At 41.6% G+C, this 17,444-nt stretch overlaps 2 protein-coding genes across 2 annotated transcripts; both read right to left on the minus strand.

The window, feature by feature from the left end:
* Nucleotides 1-2,703: 2,703 nt before the first annotated feature.
* On the minus strand, nucleotides 2,704-7,739 carry LOC145978195 (glutamate-gated chloride channel subunit beta-like). Its single transcript, XM_083110637.1, has 4 exons — nucleotides 7,646-7,739; nucleotides 7,134-7,332; nucleotides 3,311-3,491; nucleotides 2,704-2,907 (listed from the first exon to the last, which is right to left on the minus strand). Exons 1-4 carry the CDS (start codon nucleotides 7,737-7,739, stop codon nucleotides 2,704-2,706), a joined length of 678 nt encoding a protein of 225 aa, XP_082966763.1.
* A 4,121-nt stretch (nucleotides 7,740-11,860) lies between these two features.
* LOC145978196 (protein GVQW3-like) lies at nucleotides 11,861-12,220 on the minus strand. Its single transcript, XM_083110638.1, has one exon. The coding sequence runs from the start codon at nucleotides 12,218-12,220 to the stop codon at nucleotides 11,861-11,863; it is 360 nt and encodes a 119-aa protein (XP_082966764.1).
* Between the last annotated feature and the right edge of the window lie 5,224 nt (nucleotides 12,221-17,444).

Here is a 17,444-nt window from a genome sequence, read left to right on the forward strand (position 1 = left end):
TTCAGTGTATACGACTTTTTCATTAAATTGTTTTAAAATTATTCGGTTGCTTCTATTAGAAATCCTCGTTGCATATTTTAATTGAATGTGCTTGTGGTATCATTTGGTGCCTTTCTTTCTAAAGCAAGATTGCATTTTGTGTAATTTCCTTTTGATTTCAATTCTTAACCTGAAACTCACAAATTTAATGGTCATTTTTTGCATTTTTACGTCATTATTTCTTATTTTTTTAAGGACATTCTATAGGTCATATACCTATATTTTTTTAGGTCATCAACTTCCGCTTCCTAGTAATAACTTACCGGGTGCAATAAGACAAAAAAGTAAAAATCTTGATATATCGATCTTTATTTGCAGTCTATGCTCATACTACCCCGTGTCTGGGGTAATATGAGAAATTTGACATTTTTTTGTAAAATGTTGTTTTTACAAGAAACTATCTGTTTCTACTTTCATCTGTTTTGGATTAAAGTAGAAAACAAGCTGAGGAATCAAACGGAGAAGCGTTTAGAACTGTAACAAAAACGGATTTTAAGTTTTTTTAATGAAAAACCTTAACTATACCCATATTCCCCCGCCTTCCCCTACTGAAATGTATTATTATTATTTATTAGTTCATCACAGGATACATATCCCAATTATGTTGAACATAATATACTGTGCATAGAAAAAGAAAACGAATGAAAATGAAAATCTATATACACAATATTTACACTAATTTATGCACTTGTGGATGTATTCTTTTCTTAAGTTCAGTTCTATTTTATTACTAACGTTTGTACACAAAAGTTAGTGGATTTTTTTTGGAAATGTTGTTTGTTTGTTTGAGTTGGTGTTTTAAGTCCACTTTATGCACAGTAAGGCAAATTGGGACTGGACCTACAGTTTAGAGTGGGATACGAACCACTGTGTGCCTCCACCGGGTATCGAACCCAGGTCATTTTGTAAACTGTGGAACTAATTATTCTGTGAATTAAATCGTTGAATATGAAAGCATATCCCGATTCCTGTATTTTACCCTCAGTTTTAACCCACAATATGTCTTTTTTTTTTTTAGTTAACCCACATTTGCGTATAAAGACTGCAGTTCGAAAAACCTTGGGACAGGGATTAAAAGAAATGGAATGTTCCGAGCAAATCGGACCGTTTTGTAGCCTCCCATCAATTATTATAAAACTAAAACTACACAATATCGCTGAGTGCAGACTTCTGGAGCCTGTCTCTTTCTACAACAAATCCATTCATTTGTGCAAGGAGACATTTTTGCAAATTTGTAAAGTCGTCAATGTTATTTCACTAGCTTTTTATAGGTTCACGTTTAAATATTTCTTAATTCGAAGGGGGCATGGCCTCCATGGTCTCTCCCCTGGGTACATGCCTGCTAGTCTAGGTTCGTTGACTAGCATCAGAGCAGCTGTTTGTACAGATGGGGGACAAAATAATACGAACACCTGTGGAAAAGTATGTCACATTTCACACCGGCAATATAGCAGCACCACCTGGCACTGAAGTCTGCCACCTAGTGGCCGTGAAGGGGAAGGTATTAGTCTGTCAACAGCAGTCATTGGTGGTGCATTCGTCTATTGTACGCTCTCAAGAGACACTGCAATGTCAGACCTGACAGAGTTCCAAAGAGACATGATTGTTGGAGCACGTTCAGCTGGAGGCACGGTGACGGAAACCGCAAACCTTGTGGGGTGTGCAAAGAGCACAGTATCAGCCGTTATGACAGCATACACACCACAAAGTAAGATGGCGTCTTCAAAGCACAACAGTGGATGACAGACAAAGCTTGCTGCTCAGGATAGGAGGGTGTTGAAGCGCATAGTGGTCCGAAAGCACAAGCAATCGTTATCCGAGATAACATCTGAAATGAACAGGCATCTCCAGGACCCCAGTTCAACCAAAACTATCAAAAGGAAACTCCATGCTGCAAACATTCCTGGCAGAGTGGCAATTTGTAAGCCATTGGTGAAATCACGTAATGCTGTCAAGCGACGCCAATGGTGCAGAGCTCAGAGAAGTTGGTCCCCACATCAGTGGCAACAAGTCATCTGGTCTAATGAATTAACATTCACGTTATTTCAGACCACCGGGTGTGTTTATGTGTGGAGAACGCCCCGAGATGAGTTTCATCCTGACTGCATCTTGCAGACTGTAAGCATGGAGGTGGGTCCATTATGGTATGGGATGCGATAGTGTGGGACCACTTGTTTTTCTGCATGGGACGATCAACGCCAATCACTATCGGGGCATTCTGGGGGATCATCTCCATCCTTTTGTCCAGACTTTATTTCCTGGGGAGCGGCTGCTTTTTCAAGACGACAACGCTCCTATCCACACTCCTGGGTCTGTCCAAACACGGTTCGAAGAACATGACGATGAAGTAGGATATCTTGAATGGCCCCCACAGTCTCCTGATTTGAACATTATAGACCATTTGTGGGGATATTTGGAGTCCAAACTGCATGCTCGAAGTCTGCCTCCAGCCATACTTTTGGAATTGGAGACTGCTCTGGAGGAAGAATGGCTCCATATTCCCTTAAACATTGTGCATGACCTCTATGCATCCATCCCACATCGCATACAAAGTGTACTTCAGTCACAGGGTGGTCCAACCCCATATTAATAAAGATTTTCTCTAATTTCACAGGTGTTCGTATTATTTTGTCCCCCATCTGTAGATTCGCGCACTGGCTGTGCTCACACGCAGACAACGTTCTTCTTGTATTTCCCACTTCTGTTCAAGTAGGAGACCCAGTACACAACGCTGAAGACGACGAAAGAGAGGGGGAACATGACGACGGCTATCTTGTCAGCGTTCCTCCACTTCTGGCACTTGCTGGGACATCCGAAGACTGTAATTTTACTCTTCAGGATAGACAGTGAAGTTCTCTTTTGAGTAGCCTGAGAATTAATCGAAAGCAAAGAATTACACCAGTGTATTACAGAAATTGTGATTGCATTTCCTATAAATAAGAAGTGTTTGGAAGTAACTGTTACTTACTTTTTAGAAATGAAGTAACGTTATCAGCATTTACTTTACAATAACTTGGAAATTTGTAACTTGGGGAAAAGTTAAATTTAGGAACCTGCCCTCTTTCCGTTCATGTGTTTTTCTACGCCATCGGAAGCTTGGTATTCCCAAGAGAACAAGTAACATAATACTCCATAAGCGTAATGCTACGTTTTCTCCTCCTATGACCATCCAGCGCACAGATCCCTTTTAGGGACCTCTCGACTGGCTCGACACAAACTGTTCCTCCTGCCCTTAGAACGTGGCGATTGTCTCGGAAATAAACTGGCTCACCTGATTCTTTGCCGCCAATGCCTTCCTCGTCCTGAAGAGCTTGAGGTCGTTCACTCTCGCGGTCGTCGCACTGGACGTGAGGATGTAGGCGTACTCCATGAGGGAGCAGAAGACGAACACTATGCAACAGATCAGCCACACGTCCATGCACTGGAGGCCGATGGACGGTGGGGAACTCGCTCTGTGGAAGAAAGAGTAGGTGTCATTGCCTCGTCCATGAGGTAAACGCAAAATTCGAATTTTTATTTTAGCACATTTTTTTGCCAAATATACTAAAACTTATACAGGGTGTCTACCAGTCAAGAATGTCAAGAAATCTACAGGTAGGTCAAGAAAGTCAAGAAAAAGTAAAGAAATTATGCTTGTGGTGAAGAATTTTTGCTATTTTTTTTATAGTATAGTGAATTTACATTGTTACATACCTGTACTGGGATTTGATAAAATTGAATACGTATTTGTAATTCTAAAATTGTATTGCGTTGTGGTTAAGATTTGAACATTTTGTTTCTTAAAATTTAGTCTTGTATGCGTGAAGTTTTGTAAAAATATTTAATAAAGTAATTTGGCCATTGCCCATCCAGGATGAAGTCTGTAGCATTAACTTTTACATCCAAAGCAAGTTAAAGTACAGCTCCAGTTTTCATCTTATAGGATTTTCATTGAATAAAAATATATATTTTCTTAACCCTTAACCGGTGGCTACCCATTTGTGTCTCACAGACTCCTGTATAATAGTTTGACACCTGTCAAACCTGTTTCATTTCTGATATAAACAGCAATTGCTAAGGTCTTTCTTACTTATTCATGAATATGTTCTGCGCTAATTTGATAAAAAAATAGTAACAGGTGCATTTCTGACATAGCATACTGTATGGAGAGGTAATTGAAAAATAAAATAAAAATTGGTGAAGAATTTTTTATATATCAAATGATCAAGAAGGATAAGAAAAGTAAACATTGAGATCCTGATAGACTAATCAAAGAACAACTTATTTTTAGAAAAAAACAAAACTACTGATAACTAACTTTGGACAAAAACAGGTTCATAACGTTCGCATAAGTGTTCTGGTGTTCTTCCCTATTGAAAAACTCTAAAAAGTACCTTCTTCCATAACCAAGGATGAAAAAAACTGTTTATTTAACAAATCCAAGTAGCCCTAAGCATTTAAGGTTCCGTTGATGGAAAATTGACTAACCAATCGTGTTCCACACAGCACGCCACACCATTAACTTACCAGCACTAACCATTCAGCTTTGATCTGTCGAAAATGGGTTATCAGATAAAAATCATCGAATATTCTGTTTATGAACTTCCTTATGAACATAAACATTAGCCTTGTCACTGTGAAGGACTTTTAATTCAATGGGAGCGTCACACTGTAAATTGTTCGCGACAACCATTCATAATGCACAGCTCTTCATAGTTGTATCCGATTAAAATAATGTGCAATGGCATGTGAACTTCTCTCCCTAGACGTCACTTTGATCTCGATGCATTACCGATGCGCTAAACAAATTTTAAGGCATTTTTCTAACACCTCGAAAAGGAGCAAATTGGTACAAGAATTCAGTCATAACTTTTTACTGGTGAAAGATACGTCGAAAACACCTTCACCATTGCATTTCCAATGAAATTCTAGCCCATTTTGATATGTCGCACGACACCCTTCCCATTTAAAATTCTGAAGTTGAATTCAAGATGGCGGACATCAAGATGGCCGCCGACCGTGTGGGTGGTGTCAATGTGGTTCCCCCTTGGCCTGATAACGATTGGTCATCACCATTTCCATGTTGCGCGCTGCAGTGGCCTTGTACTGGGGGTGTTAAGTGACTTATTGAGCCACCCTTTATATTGTCAAGCATTACAAAACTTTCTATTTCACAGTCGGAATCACCACCTGCATCAGTCTTCAGATTCTATGCTGTTATACCAAACCAGAGCTACTACCTCAGGCTCTGTCCGAAAGGTACAAAGTACGGACTTGAAGTATGGTCTTGGCGGAAGTGACGTCACCTAGTACAGTTCGAAAGCGCCAAGAACAGGAGTACGCAAGTGCAGAGCTCGCAATTCAGATGGAAGGTGACTCGGTCACGTGATTTCCACACTCGTTGTTCATTTGTTTAAAATCGCGGAGGTAGAAAGCCAGGAACACAGGTTAAATGTACGTTATGGGCCTGCAAGTTGTTGGTTAAAGTTCTTATAGGGTGTAGAAATGTATGTGTACGAACATTTGAAATTGCTACGTGATTTGTATGGTGAAAAACAAGTGTTTAAAACGTGGGGGAAACAACGAGTACTCAGTTTTATCTACTGATCGTATTTGGCGCTGCAGTCGAAGTGCAATTCGAAAGACTTTCACTTCCAGTCCACGACTTGAAGACCGCACTCCAAGACCATACTCGGAGGATGCTCGTTTCAAGTTTGGTCTTGCACCTTTCGGACACGGCCTCAAAGCCGGGATCCGTTACACGAACGCTACGTGACGTACTTGCTCTAGAAGCCATTATTAACCAAAAGCAAATGCAACCGATTCGCAAACACTACGTTAAGAGTGACGTAGAGTCTCACAGACTCCGACGTGATGTTGTCAAAACGGCTGAATGAACACTGCCGCTAATAACATGTAGGCCGACTATTTCCATTCCTAGGAAGGTACTAGACCATGTGTTGCCGCCAGTGAAACCGTTTAGGTGTTATTGAAACAATTTCTTAATGAGGAGTCTCCCAGGCTCCACGTCACCAGTTAGGGGTTAATTTCAAACTATAGGTAGGGTAGGGGGCAATTAAATAAACGTTAAGAAAAAGGGGGGGAAAGGTCAAGAAAAAACTAAGAATTTTGGATTTGTTATTTTGATAGACATCCTGTTATACTTCTATTGTGCTTCTAAACTAATATTTTAAATTGTAGGTCGTGCAGCCTGCGCTTGTTTGACGTTGGAACCGATTTTTGAGGAAGTTATATTCCATTATTTCCCTCGCGACAAATGCCGATGATACGGCTTCCGCGTGACGGTAGATGCGCACCCGATCTCCGCCGAAATTACTCCACTTCGCTCGGTAACTCAAAACGTAACTCGCGCGAGAAATACCGATGTTACGGCTCCCGTGTAGCGGTACATAGACACTTGATTTCCTGTCGGAACCTCGCCATTTTGCTCGGTGACGCAAAGCATTCCGATAGAAGATGAAAAATCGGGAACATACATTTACACGTGGTTCCATGCAGCTGTGGGAATTATTCCATGCATAACACACATTAAGGTTTTATCTTGGTTAAAATGTTGGAAAACATGGAAGGCGTGCCTGAATACATGTGGCACATTTTATCGTTTTAAGACAAGAATGTTGTGTTTTCGCGGTATTTTTCGTTGTTCAAACACAAAATGTATTGAAATTCGTAAAAAAGATGCAAATTCGCGAAACTATTTCCTAGCAGTACGCTTGAGACTGCTTCCGATTGGCTCTAGCTTTTTGAATGTAATTGGCTGATGACTTTTTCTCCAAAATGGCGTCTACGGGAGAGTCGAGACACGATCGCCACTGCTGTGAAAGGAACCCTGCTTTTACGTCATATATTAACAAGTACTGCTTATATTTTTTGTGCTTAAAACCTATTTCTAAACAGTTATAAAGAAATTTCTTACAATAACAGCAACGTACGTATTTGAAAGATAAGAGAACAAAACATAAAATAGAGACATCTGTTGGGTTGCTGCTTAACTACTAGAGTGTTACGCAACGCTTCTTGAGGTCGGTATAGGCGTCTTATTCTCCACAGTTTTCGATGCAGCGCCCATCGTGAAAGAAATCAACGCCACGTACCCTCCAGCCTCGAACATGGTGATGAGAGAAAGCAGCGTCGTGATGAGGAGGACCATTCGTCCTGGAACGACGTCCGGGCTCACGACGAAGCTGACGAAGGAGACGACGACCAGGAGGCTGCTGGGGACGTAGGTGTTGAGGATGTGCGTCTGGATGCCCCTCTGGATCACAAGCCACACGCGGGACGTCGACACGTTTCCTGCAATGGATATAATCGGGTCTTCAAACCAGATGTATACACAAAAACGAGAGAATGTCCCTTCCTCAGAAGGGAGTGATACTGCTGTATACCGATGCAACAAAGATACCACTTCAATATCATTTACCGAAAGCTACGACTTCGTTAGTCTTCTGTTTATTGTTGTTGTAGACCCACAACAACAAAAGAGACGAGCAACCAATATGCATTAATGGAAGAAATGAATTACCAGCTCAGGATCTGGTTCTTTGCGAGCTCAAAATGGACAACAAATAATTTTCCTGAGGCCAAATGGCCACAGAACGAAACACACTATTGGTTCCTTGAAGACTCTTTTCCACACTTGTTCTCCTTTTGGTGCTGACGATCTTGACAGCTGTGCAGCTTCTTGCATTCAGTTTCGGCATTGTCGCTGCAGTGTTTCCAATTCAATGTTGCTTCCTTTTATAAGAGGCGAGTCTGTTCTTTCGATTTTGTGTATACAAGGGAGAGTCAAATGAAAGCCTTAATTTATTTTTGTTTATTATCTAGTACATTTCTGTATGTAGGGTTGTACAAGTTTGCTGCACCTTAGCACAGACTTTCTTGCTGATCTACAGGGTGGCTCAAAAAGTCACTTAACACCCTCGGTACAAGGCCACTGCAGCACGCAACGTGGAAATGGTGATGACCAATCGTTGCCAGGCCAAGGTGGAACCACATTGAGACCACCCGCACGGTCGGCGGCCATCTTGATTTCCGCTATCTTGAATTCAACTTCAGAATTTTAAATGGGAAGGGGGTGATATGATATATCAAATCAGGCTAGAATTTCACTAGAAATGCAATGGTGAAGGTTTTTTCAACGTATCTTTAACCAGTAAAACGTTATGACTGAATTCTTGTACCAATTTGCTCCTTTTCGAGGTGTTAGAAAAATGCCTTCAAATATGTTTAGCGCATCGGTAATGCATCGAGATCAAAGTTATGTCTAGGGAGAGAAGTTCTCATGCCATTGCACAAGATTTTATTCGGATACATCCATGAAGAGCTGCGCATATGAATGGTTGTCCCGAACAATTACGGTGTGATGCTTCCATTAAATGAAAAGTCCTTCACAGTGACAAGGCTAATGTTTATCTTTTATAAGGAAGTTCATTTAAAATTCTGAAGTTGAATTCAAGATGACGGACATCAAGATGGCCGCTGACCGTGCGGGTGGCGTCAATGTGGTTCCCCCTTGGCCTGATAACGATTGGTCATCATCATTTCCATGTTGCGCGCAGCAGTGGCCTTGTACCGAGGGTGTTAAGTGACTTTTTGAGCCACCTTGTACATATATTTTCAAGGTTGAGTTAGTGCCTGTGTACCTCAAGAAGAATAAGTCTTTGGGGTCCACGTGCAGTCACGTATGAGGCACTGCGAAGGCCTTTCCGCCCATCTGCCTGCGAACTGAGGCCATTGTCGAACAGTTGATACCTCATGTAAATTTAAGCTGTATTCAGTCTGCTCTACAATTTTTATTGGACTTTTAAGGTTTTCATTTGACTCTTGTAATATGTTTTTCTTTACTTTTTTTGAAAAATTCTAACTGGAACTAGCTTCTTTTGAAAGAATGAACCTGTGCATTACATCTGCACTCGCTTGTGATTGGTTATGCTACGAAAAATACTGCGGAAATAGGACCCATTCTATCCTTGAGAAATGCCATAAGATTTTTTCACTTTACACGTGTACGAATCCTGCGAGATCGCCACAAGATTATGAATATGTTCTTTTTCTTGCCATTGTTGAAAATCGCATTTTGTAAGCTTATCTGTTATGTTATCGCTTATCATACGATTTCACTGCAATGCGTGGTAGACAATGTAGTTCTACCGTTTTCCACTAGGGAGCGGTACTGTGTTAGTAGCTTATTGTTATCCTGTATAGATGACACTCAATGTTAAGCAGCGCTCTCGTAGTTCACGAGTACCCACTAGAGGCGCTGGTGCTGCGCTCAGAATTGTATATAATTGGGAAGTCAGAGCAGGAAGACCTGTATGTCCACTCCGGAGACCAACACTACACCCAGAATGCCGAAGACGGTATACGACAGAAGACAATTCGCGAAACAGCAGCAGCAGCCTGGCACTAGCCAAGGCAGGAAGAATGAAAATCCTTCAGATAAGGTGGTTCGGTATCAGAACCACGTGATATATCAGTTCCTAAACCCAGACAAAGGAAACCAACCAGAATGCAGCGTAAGCGGCAGCCTCAGGAAACGACAAACGGCAATGGCACTACCACCCCGCTATTGCAGACGAAAGATGGAAAGCAACATCACGTCCAGACAAGCACTCAAGAAGATAAAATGGCAGCTCAAGGCTTCATATTCCCAAAGAAGATAGCAAAAGTCAGCGGAAACGCAACACCTGCTACGGTTGAAACGAATAACATCTTCCAATCTCTAGACATCCATCAGCCAGACATCACTGAAAGACCTTTAGATACAACGGAAAAACGGCCTCCACCACTATTCTTATTTCACACTAAGAATAGATATGTACTCACCACAGCCATCACCAAGGTTGCACAGGAAAAAACGATGGTGAAGATAACCCGAGATGGCATAAGGGTACAGCTCAAGACGAAAAAGGCTTTTGATCAAGTCACAGAATACTGCAAGCTGAGTGACACGGAGTATGCTACTTCGACACCAAAAAGAGACAGGCCAATCAAGATCGTGATCAGAAGATTGCCAATAGATACGCCTGAACAAGACATCAAAGCAGAGCTTGCAGAGACCTACGACGTCCTCGACGCCTCCCAGATGACAAAGAGAGACAATGCCAAGGTGCCGATGCCTCTATTTTTGATTGCCATCAGAAGAACAGCGAAAGCCAGAGAAATTCACCAAACACAATACCTGTTAGGCTACAGAGTTCAGGTTACGCCATACAGATCCCCTGGAACACCCCAATGGCATAGGTGCACCTAGATGTGTAAAATGTGCACAGAGTCATCTGACCAGAGAATGCGAGAAGAAGGACCGCAGCTTGAATGCTAAGTGCTGCACCTGCTGCGAACATCCAGCTAACTTCGGAGGCTGCAAAGTATTTCAAGCAGCCCCAAAACCAACAACAGCTGGATCTCTTCAAAAGACAACGCCAAGAAGAGAAGCACCATCACAGACAGAACGAAAGAACAGAGGAGACACTACCTATGCCATAGCAGCAACTCCAAAACAGAAAAGACCTGACGTACCAAGAACCAAAACAACAAAACAACGAAGAAGATAAAGAAACACTCCAGTGGTTACTTCAGAAACTTCGCACAGGCAACATCCTACAGAGGATAGAGAGTGCCAGAAACAAGATGTCACAACTACAAAGTAAAGAGGACAAAGCCACACTCCTGATGGAAGTCTGCCTAGACATCGTCGCAGCAGGGGACTTCTAAAACTTCCACAGATACGGCATCATAAACCAAGACGGCCCTTCTTAGGACCAAAAACGAATAGTCATTACAGGCCCTTATCAGGACCACAATATAACGGTTCTAACGGAACCAAAACAAACCGCAAAGCAGATGTATCCACCAAGCGACAGTTGCAGGAGGATTTACAGATGACAAGTCAACCAACCCACGCCAATAGTTAACTCTTCTTTACTTCACTTAGGAGCCAGGCTACATGGCGACACTCCACAGCACAAAAGTCAACAGATTCGAAAGTCACTTAATGAACTGGCGGCAGAAGAGTATAACATGGGAATTCTGAAGCTCGTGCGCAGATACGACAAATGTTTAAATGTAGATGATTATGTAGAGAAGTGAAGGAAGCTTCAGGTATGTAACAGAATTGTTTTTTCCAATAAATATTGTGTTTTTCATTTTGTATAACCAAACGGTCTTTATTTTCTGGATGACCCTCGTATATACGTTTACCAAGAGTAATAAACTTGTTAAGCTGGGACTAACTTTCATTGAGTATACCCGAACCCTGAGACGAGGAGTTTCAAGCCCCAAAGGTTACTGAGTGTGAAGCCGAGGTGATGATAGACAACGAACGCAACGACGCGACGCACACCGTAGAGACCCTGCTGACTCGTTGCACACGGTAGCATTTTGGACAGGGCATAAATGTTAGGGAAAATGCTTTCGTGTAAAACGGGCCTTAGTCACGCACTACGCTGTGGTATGCTTGCTAAGCGAAACTCGCGTGCGTAGAAAATCTGACTCCAAATCTAAAATCAATTTATTTCTGAAAATCACAAGAACTCTGTCGCTGGAAATCCATTGTCAATGAGTATTTCGTGTAAGATAAACTATAAATATATAAATATATTTCTAGTAACTTGCCTGATACAAAAATGGAGGGGAACATATTAGGGCAGAGCCGGATTCCAATGGAGTAGCCAGGAATGAGCAGTGTGTCTGCTCCAGACACGAACTTCACGGCTTCGTTACTGTCCCATGTCATGTGCATTTCTTCGTAAGAGTGCAGGGCTGTAAATAAAGGAAGAACTGGATTTTTTTCTATGGCAGAACATATATATACGAGGTGCATTCAAGTTATAACACGCATTTTCAGGTCTTCATGCAGGATTGTGTGCACAGATCCCACGGAAATGCCAACTTTGGAGACGATGTGTTCCACACTCATTCGGCGATCAGCCAAAACAACTTTCTCCACTCGATCGATCATGTCGTCAGACCTGCTTGTGCGAGGCCGAGATTGTCTTGGTTTGTTGTTACACGACGTTCTGCCTTCCTTGAACTGTCGCACCCACGAACGCACATTAGACACGTCCATGACACCATTAACACATGTCTCACTCAACTGGCGCTGAATTTCAATCGGTGTCACACCACGCAAATGGAGAAAACGAATGATTACACGCTGCTCTTGTAATGAGAACGTCGCCATTTTAAGTATCCAAAACAGTCCTCACTCTGGCCGCTGCCGCTAGAGTTCTATGTGCTGTACAGTGCTGCCATCTCTGTCACGCATGGACAACGAGTGCCCGCGTATGTACAACAAACCGCATGTTTCTATCTGCTTCCCGTCTTACAAAAAAAAAGGAGGTATTATAACTTGAATGCACCTCGTAGTTCCGGAAAAACTTAAGACACACGGCCCTCATCTTCCTCACTATGTTGCCACCGTGGTGGAGTGGTTAGCACCAGCGCGCTACGCGACCGGGTTCGAATCCCAGCCTGTGGACTGGTGTTCTTTGTGAGTGTCCCTTCATAAATTTCGACATATCATCACTCATCTTCATCTTCGTGATTAGTCCGAATAGGCAGAAAAGCGACGCTAGTAACAAATATCAAATCAAAACCTTCACAATCTTGAAGAAGCGTGTGTCCACCACGTGTCACTTTGATGCTGCCAGTTCTTGTAAGGATACCAACGTGAACCATGTGTACCACCATCTTTCTCCTCGATAGCGTTGTGGTATAAGCTGTTGCCTTGCAATCAAGGAGTCAGAGGTTTGATTCACAGTATAGCTACATTGCACAGTTGTTTAGGGCCCATTGTAAAATGTTGGTCAAGCTCCAATTAGCCATTTTTGTCAAACTTCTTTTTGTCTGTAAAGTGTGCAATATAATTTAGAACTGCAAAATTTGTATTCCTGTGCAGATATTATTAGAACAATTAAATGAAGAGGACTTACATGAGCTGGAGGACATGTGACACGAATGGGAAAGGAAAGAAGAGTTTACAGGATTCTTGTCGGGAAACATGATGATAAGACAGACACCTGTAGGAAGGCCAAGACGAGGATGGAGGGGCAATGTTCAGATGGAAAAGATTGATCTTAACCAGGATAGACACAGATACAAGGCTTGTGTTGCTGCAACCATATACCTTCGGGTTTAAGAAGGCTCGAGAGTTAGTAAAGTGAGCAACATATGGGTCATAGTTGGTATATCAAAACAACAGGTCACACTCCATCAATAATATTTCATTATTCCAGTGAAATCTGATTTGCGTTGTTATCACACACATAATTGTTTCTGCGGTAAATACCCAATAGAATGACCTTGGGTTTATGTACCAATTCGTGTAGGAATGTCAATATTGTGAACATTAACGTGAATTGCATTACACGGGCATATTAACTTAAGCACATACGCTCAGCTATACTCACGTTCGATGAAATCCAGCTTGCATGTTTGCGTGTCCAACGGGAAGTATTTGAAATTAAATTGGCATTTAATTCTGACGCTTTTCCTGCAATAAGAATAAAGAATTAATAACGTGACCGCATCAGAAAAAATAAAGGGGAACGGGAAACAGATCGTTTTCAAATAGAGAATTCGACGCAGGGAGAGGGGGTAGAGATGGAAGTAGGGTGGCATTGAACTCCCTCTGACATGCCATTTTCGGCTCGGTTCGGATCGACTCGGTTGGACTCGGCTCGGCGTGGCGTCAGTACATGCAATGTCACTTGCAGCCAGTGTTGCCACATGAAGGGAAATTTCCCTTTTTGAAGGGAAATTTGGAGCTAATTTTAAGTTAAAAGGGAAAAGGGAAATTCGATGAAAAATAGCGAATTTTCAGGGAAATTTTAAGACAGACTCAACATTAATTATATTACATTATAATACAGAGTGTCCGAAAAGTCACGCAACCCGGTGTTTACGACCGTATAACGGAATAGCGAAACGGAATGAGAAGAAACGCTTTCCGCCAAGAGAATACCCTGTATATTGGGAAAATTTAGAGAGACAAACATATGTAAGAACATGCATGTTTTAATAACAAATAAGCAAAGTGTTGCCAAAGGCGGAAAAAAATATTTGCAAATCGTGTATATTGATGCACAGAACTCACTGAGGTAAATTATTGCAACATTTCACAATACCAACGATCAATTTGGATGGCCATCTAATGAATTTGACAGAAAAAGAACTTTGACGAAGTTTCAAAAACATTGCAGAAGGGAATAAATGGGCTGTTCCAAAAATCGATGTTTTCACAATATTACGAGGGACACTGACAACACTGTTGGTGTCACGTGTCACTAACAGACGTGTTTCACCTCAGGCTATCACACTAAGGCACTTTTAACGACAAAGGAGAAAGTTGGTTATTCTCGAACATATGCAATAAATTACATACACCTTGCAACCCTGAAATGTGGTTTCAATTGGATAGGTATGTCAACAGCCAAAATTCCAGGCATTGGTCGACAGAAAACCCACATCAGTTGCATGAACTACCCTTGCACTCTCCGAAAATCGGTGTATGGTGTGGAATATCGCGACGTCGTATTGTGGGACCGTTATTCTTTGAGACAACAGTGGATACTGCTGTGCACGGGGATCTCATAATGCAATTCGTTGCTCTCCTGGAAGAAGACGAACGTGATGTTTGGCTACAACAAGATGGAGCAACTTGCCATACATCTGATGAATCTCTTCGTATGCTGAGAGAATTTTTGGTGATCGTCTAATATCCAAGGATTTATGCCCCATTCGCTCGCCCGATTTTTTTTCTGTGGGGTTACTTAAAGGGGAAAGTATACCAAACGGGACCCAGAACATTGGAGCTGAAACGAAACATTTCACAGGAAATTAATAATATCGGTGCTGCAACCCTCAGGAAGGTATCTGAGAACATGATCAAGCGAACCAACTTATGTATCCAAGAAAATGGTGGACATTTCGAACATTTGCTTTAATTTGTAGGGATACCCACATTTCAGGGTTGCAAGGTGTATGTAATTTATTGCATATGTTCGAGAATAACCAACTTTCTCCTTTGTCGTTAAAAGTGCCTTAGTGTGATAGCCTGAGGTGAAACACGTCTGTTAGTGACACGTGACACCAACAGTGTTGTCAGTGTCCCTCGTAATATTGTGAAAACATCGATTTTTGGAACAGCCCATTTATTCCCTTCTGCAATGTTTTTGAAACTTCGTCAAAGTTCTTTTTCTGTCAAATTCATTAGATGGCCATCCAAATTGATCGTTGGTATTGTGAAATGTTGCAATAATTTACCTCAGTGAGTTCTGTGCATCAATATACACGATTTGCAAATATTTTTTTCCGCCTTTGGCAACACTTTGCTTATTTGTTATTAAAACATGCATGTTCTTACATATGTTTGTCTCTCTAAATTTTCCCAATATACAGGGTATTCTCTTGGCGGAAAGCGTTTCTTCTCATTCCGTTTCGCTATTCCGTTATACGGTCGTAAACACCGGGTTGCGTGACTTTTCGGACTCTCTGTAGATTCCAGTTTTGAAAATGAGAACTTTTTTATTTTTTATTTTGTCGTATACTTTGTTCCGAGAGGAAGGGTGGAATTTGGGTTGACCCACATCTGGCTACCGTTTGGGGCCGGAGGTCTTTGACCATTCACCCTTATGTCCAGGCTTGGGGAGTGGGAGTCTGAGGGTATTGTTTATGTAAAGCTTTCCACGGTTCTCTGAATTTTGCCTCAAACACTACACGTACAAACCATAAAGTTCTCTTTGTCGAAAACTATCTTTACCAGTCTTCATTGGACACTGGGTTTTTCGTCGTGTCCGTGTGTTTGGTGGAAAGTTGTGCCCTTCTTGGACGATGGAAGAACAAGGGAAGCAAGGGAAACGATCTGCAACTCCAGAATATACGAGGGTCACTATTTATATTTTGAGCCTAACAATGAAAAAACAGGAATTTGGCATAGAAAACTTCTTTATTGTTTTTCGAAGTATTCTCCTTTATGGTCAATACACTTTTGCATTCGTTCGAACCATTTGTCAAAGCAGTTTTTCCAATCTTCATGGGACACCTCCATAATATGGTTTTTGAACGCATCAACGGCGTCTTCCGCCGACGAAAATCGTTGTCCACGCAATTTTTTCTTGACATTCGGGAACAAGAAGAAGTCATTGGGTGCCAAATCAGGACTGTATTTGACCGAAGACCTCTGGCAAACAAATTGTTGTGTACCATTCAGAGTTGACCGTTCTACGTTCCTTTAAAGGCACAGTTGCCACATGACCAGTTTTCCCGAAAAAACAGGCGACCATTTGTTTCGATGTGCTTCGAGCGCGAACAACTTTTGTTGGATTGGGTTCATCTTGAAACACCCATACCGTCGACTGCTGTTTACGTTCCGGCTCATATGCATATATCCATCATTCGTCACCTGTTACAATCTTATATACGTCTTTTGAAGCACCACGATTGTATTTATTGAGCATTTGTTTGCACCAATTGACGCGAGCGTCTTTTTGAGTTTTTGTCAAATTGTGTAGGATCCAACATACCTTTCTCACAGCTAAATATTTTATATATGCTGGTGGAACTAATGCCTATGGTTGCCTCAATCTCACAGTATGTCACATGACGATCTTGCAGTATTAGGTTTTGCACAGCATCAATGTTTTCTTGAACAACAACTGATTTTGGACGACCTTCGCGAATCTCGTCGGTGAGCGAATGGCGGCCACGATTAAATTCGTTATACCAGCGTTTCACAGTGGCAAAGGATGGGGCTTCATCGCCAAATGTGGAAGTAAGTTGATCGATGCACTCTTGTCTTGATAATCCACGTCGAAAATCGTAAAACATCATCGCACGAAAATGTTCACGAGTTAATTTCATTTTATTGTTGACGCGCAATCTCCAAGACAACATAAACAACACAAATGAAGCTATTGCAAAACATTTGAAGTACGTTATGGTCAATAATGCCAGACGATTCCGTGCAAACGTCAAATCGCGCCTAACTTCAATCAGTGTTGCCAAGGCTCAAAATATAAATAGTGACCCTCGCATTAGAAAAAGTCGTGGAGAATTATCGGAAGATGAAAAGCACCTGCGGAAACAAGTTAAAAAATTCAGTGCAGAGTGGCAAGAAGTGACCAACAATGGATTAAATTTTAATAAAAACTTGCTGTGTTTTAGAAGTTTCCACCTAAACGTGAAATTTACCAGAATAGAACATTTTGTCAGGTATGTACTATATATATAAGGTGCATTGCAAAATGATAAGAACGAATCAAAAAGTAAGTGTGACACGTTTACTAAGTTACATGTACAGGCACACAGCACATTACAATGCTCACCTAATGTACAGAAAGAGAAAACGTGTTAGTAGAAGGTAAATACGCCAAGGCCTGCCCTCGGGCGTTTAATATTCGCAATTT

The sequence above is a fragment of the Lepisma saccharinum genome, chromosome 24 (assembly GCF_977018435.1).
Source record: "Lepisma saccharinum chromosome 24, izLepSacc3.1, whole genome shotgun sequence".
Taxonomy (NCBI): Eukaryota; Metazoa; Arthropoda; class Insecta; order Zygentoma; family Lepismatidae; genus Lepisma; species Lepisma saccharinum.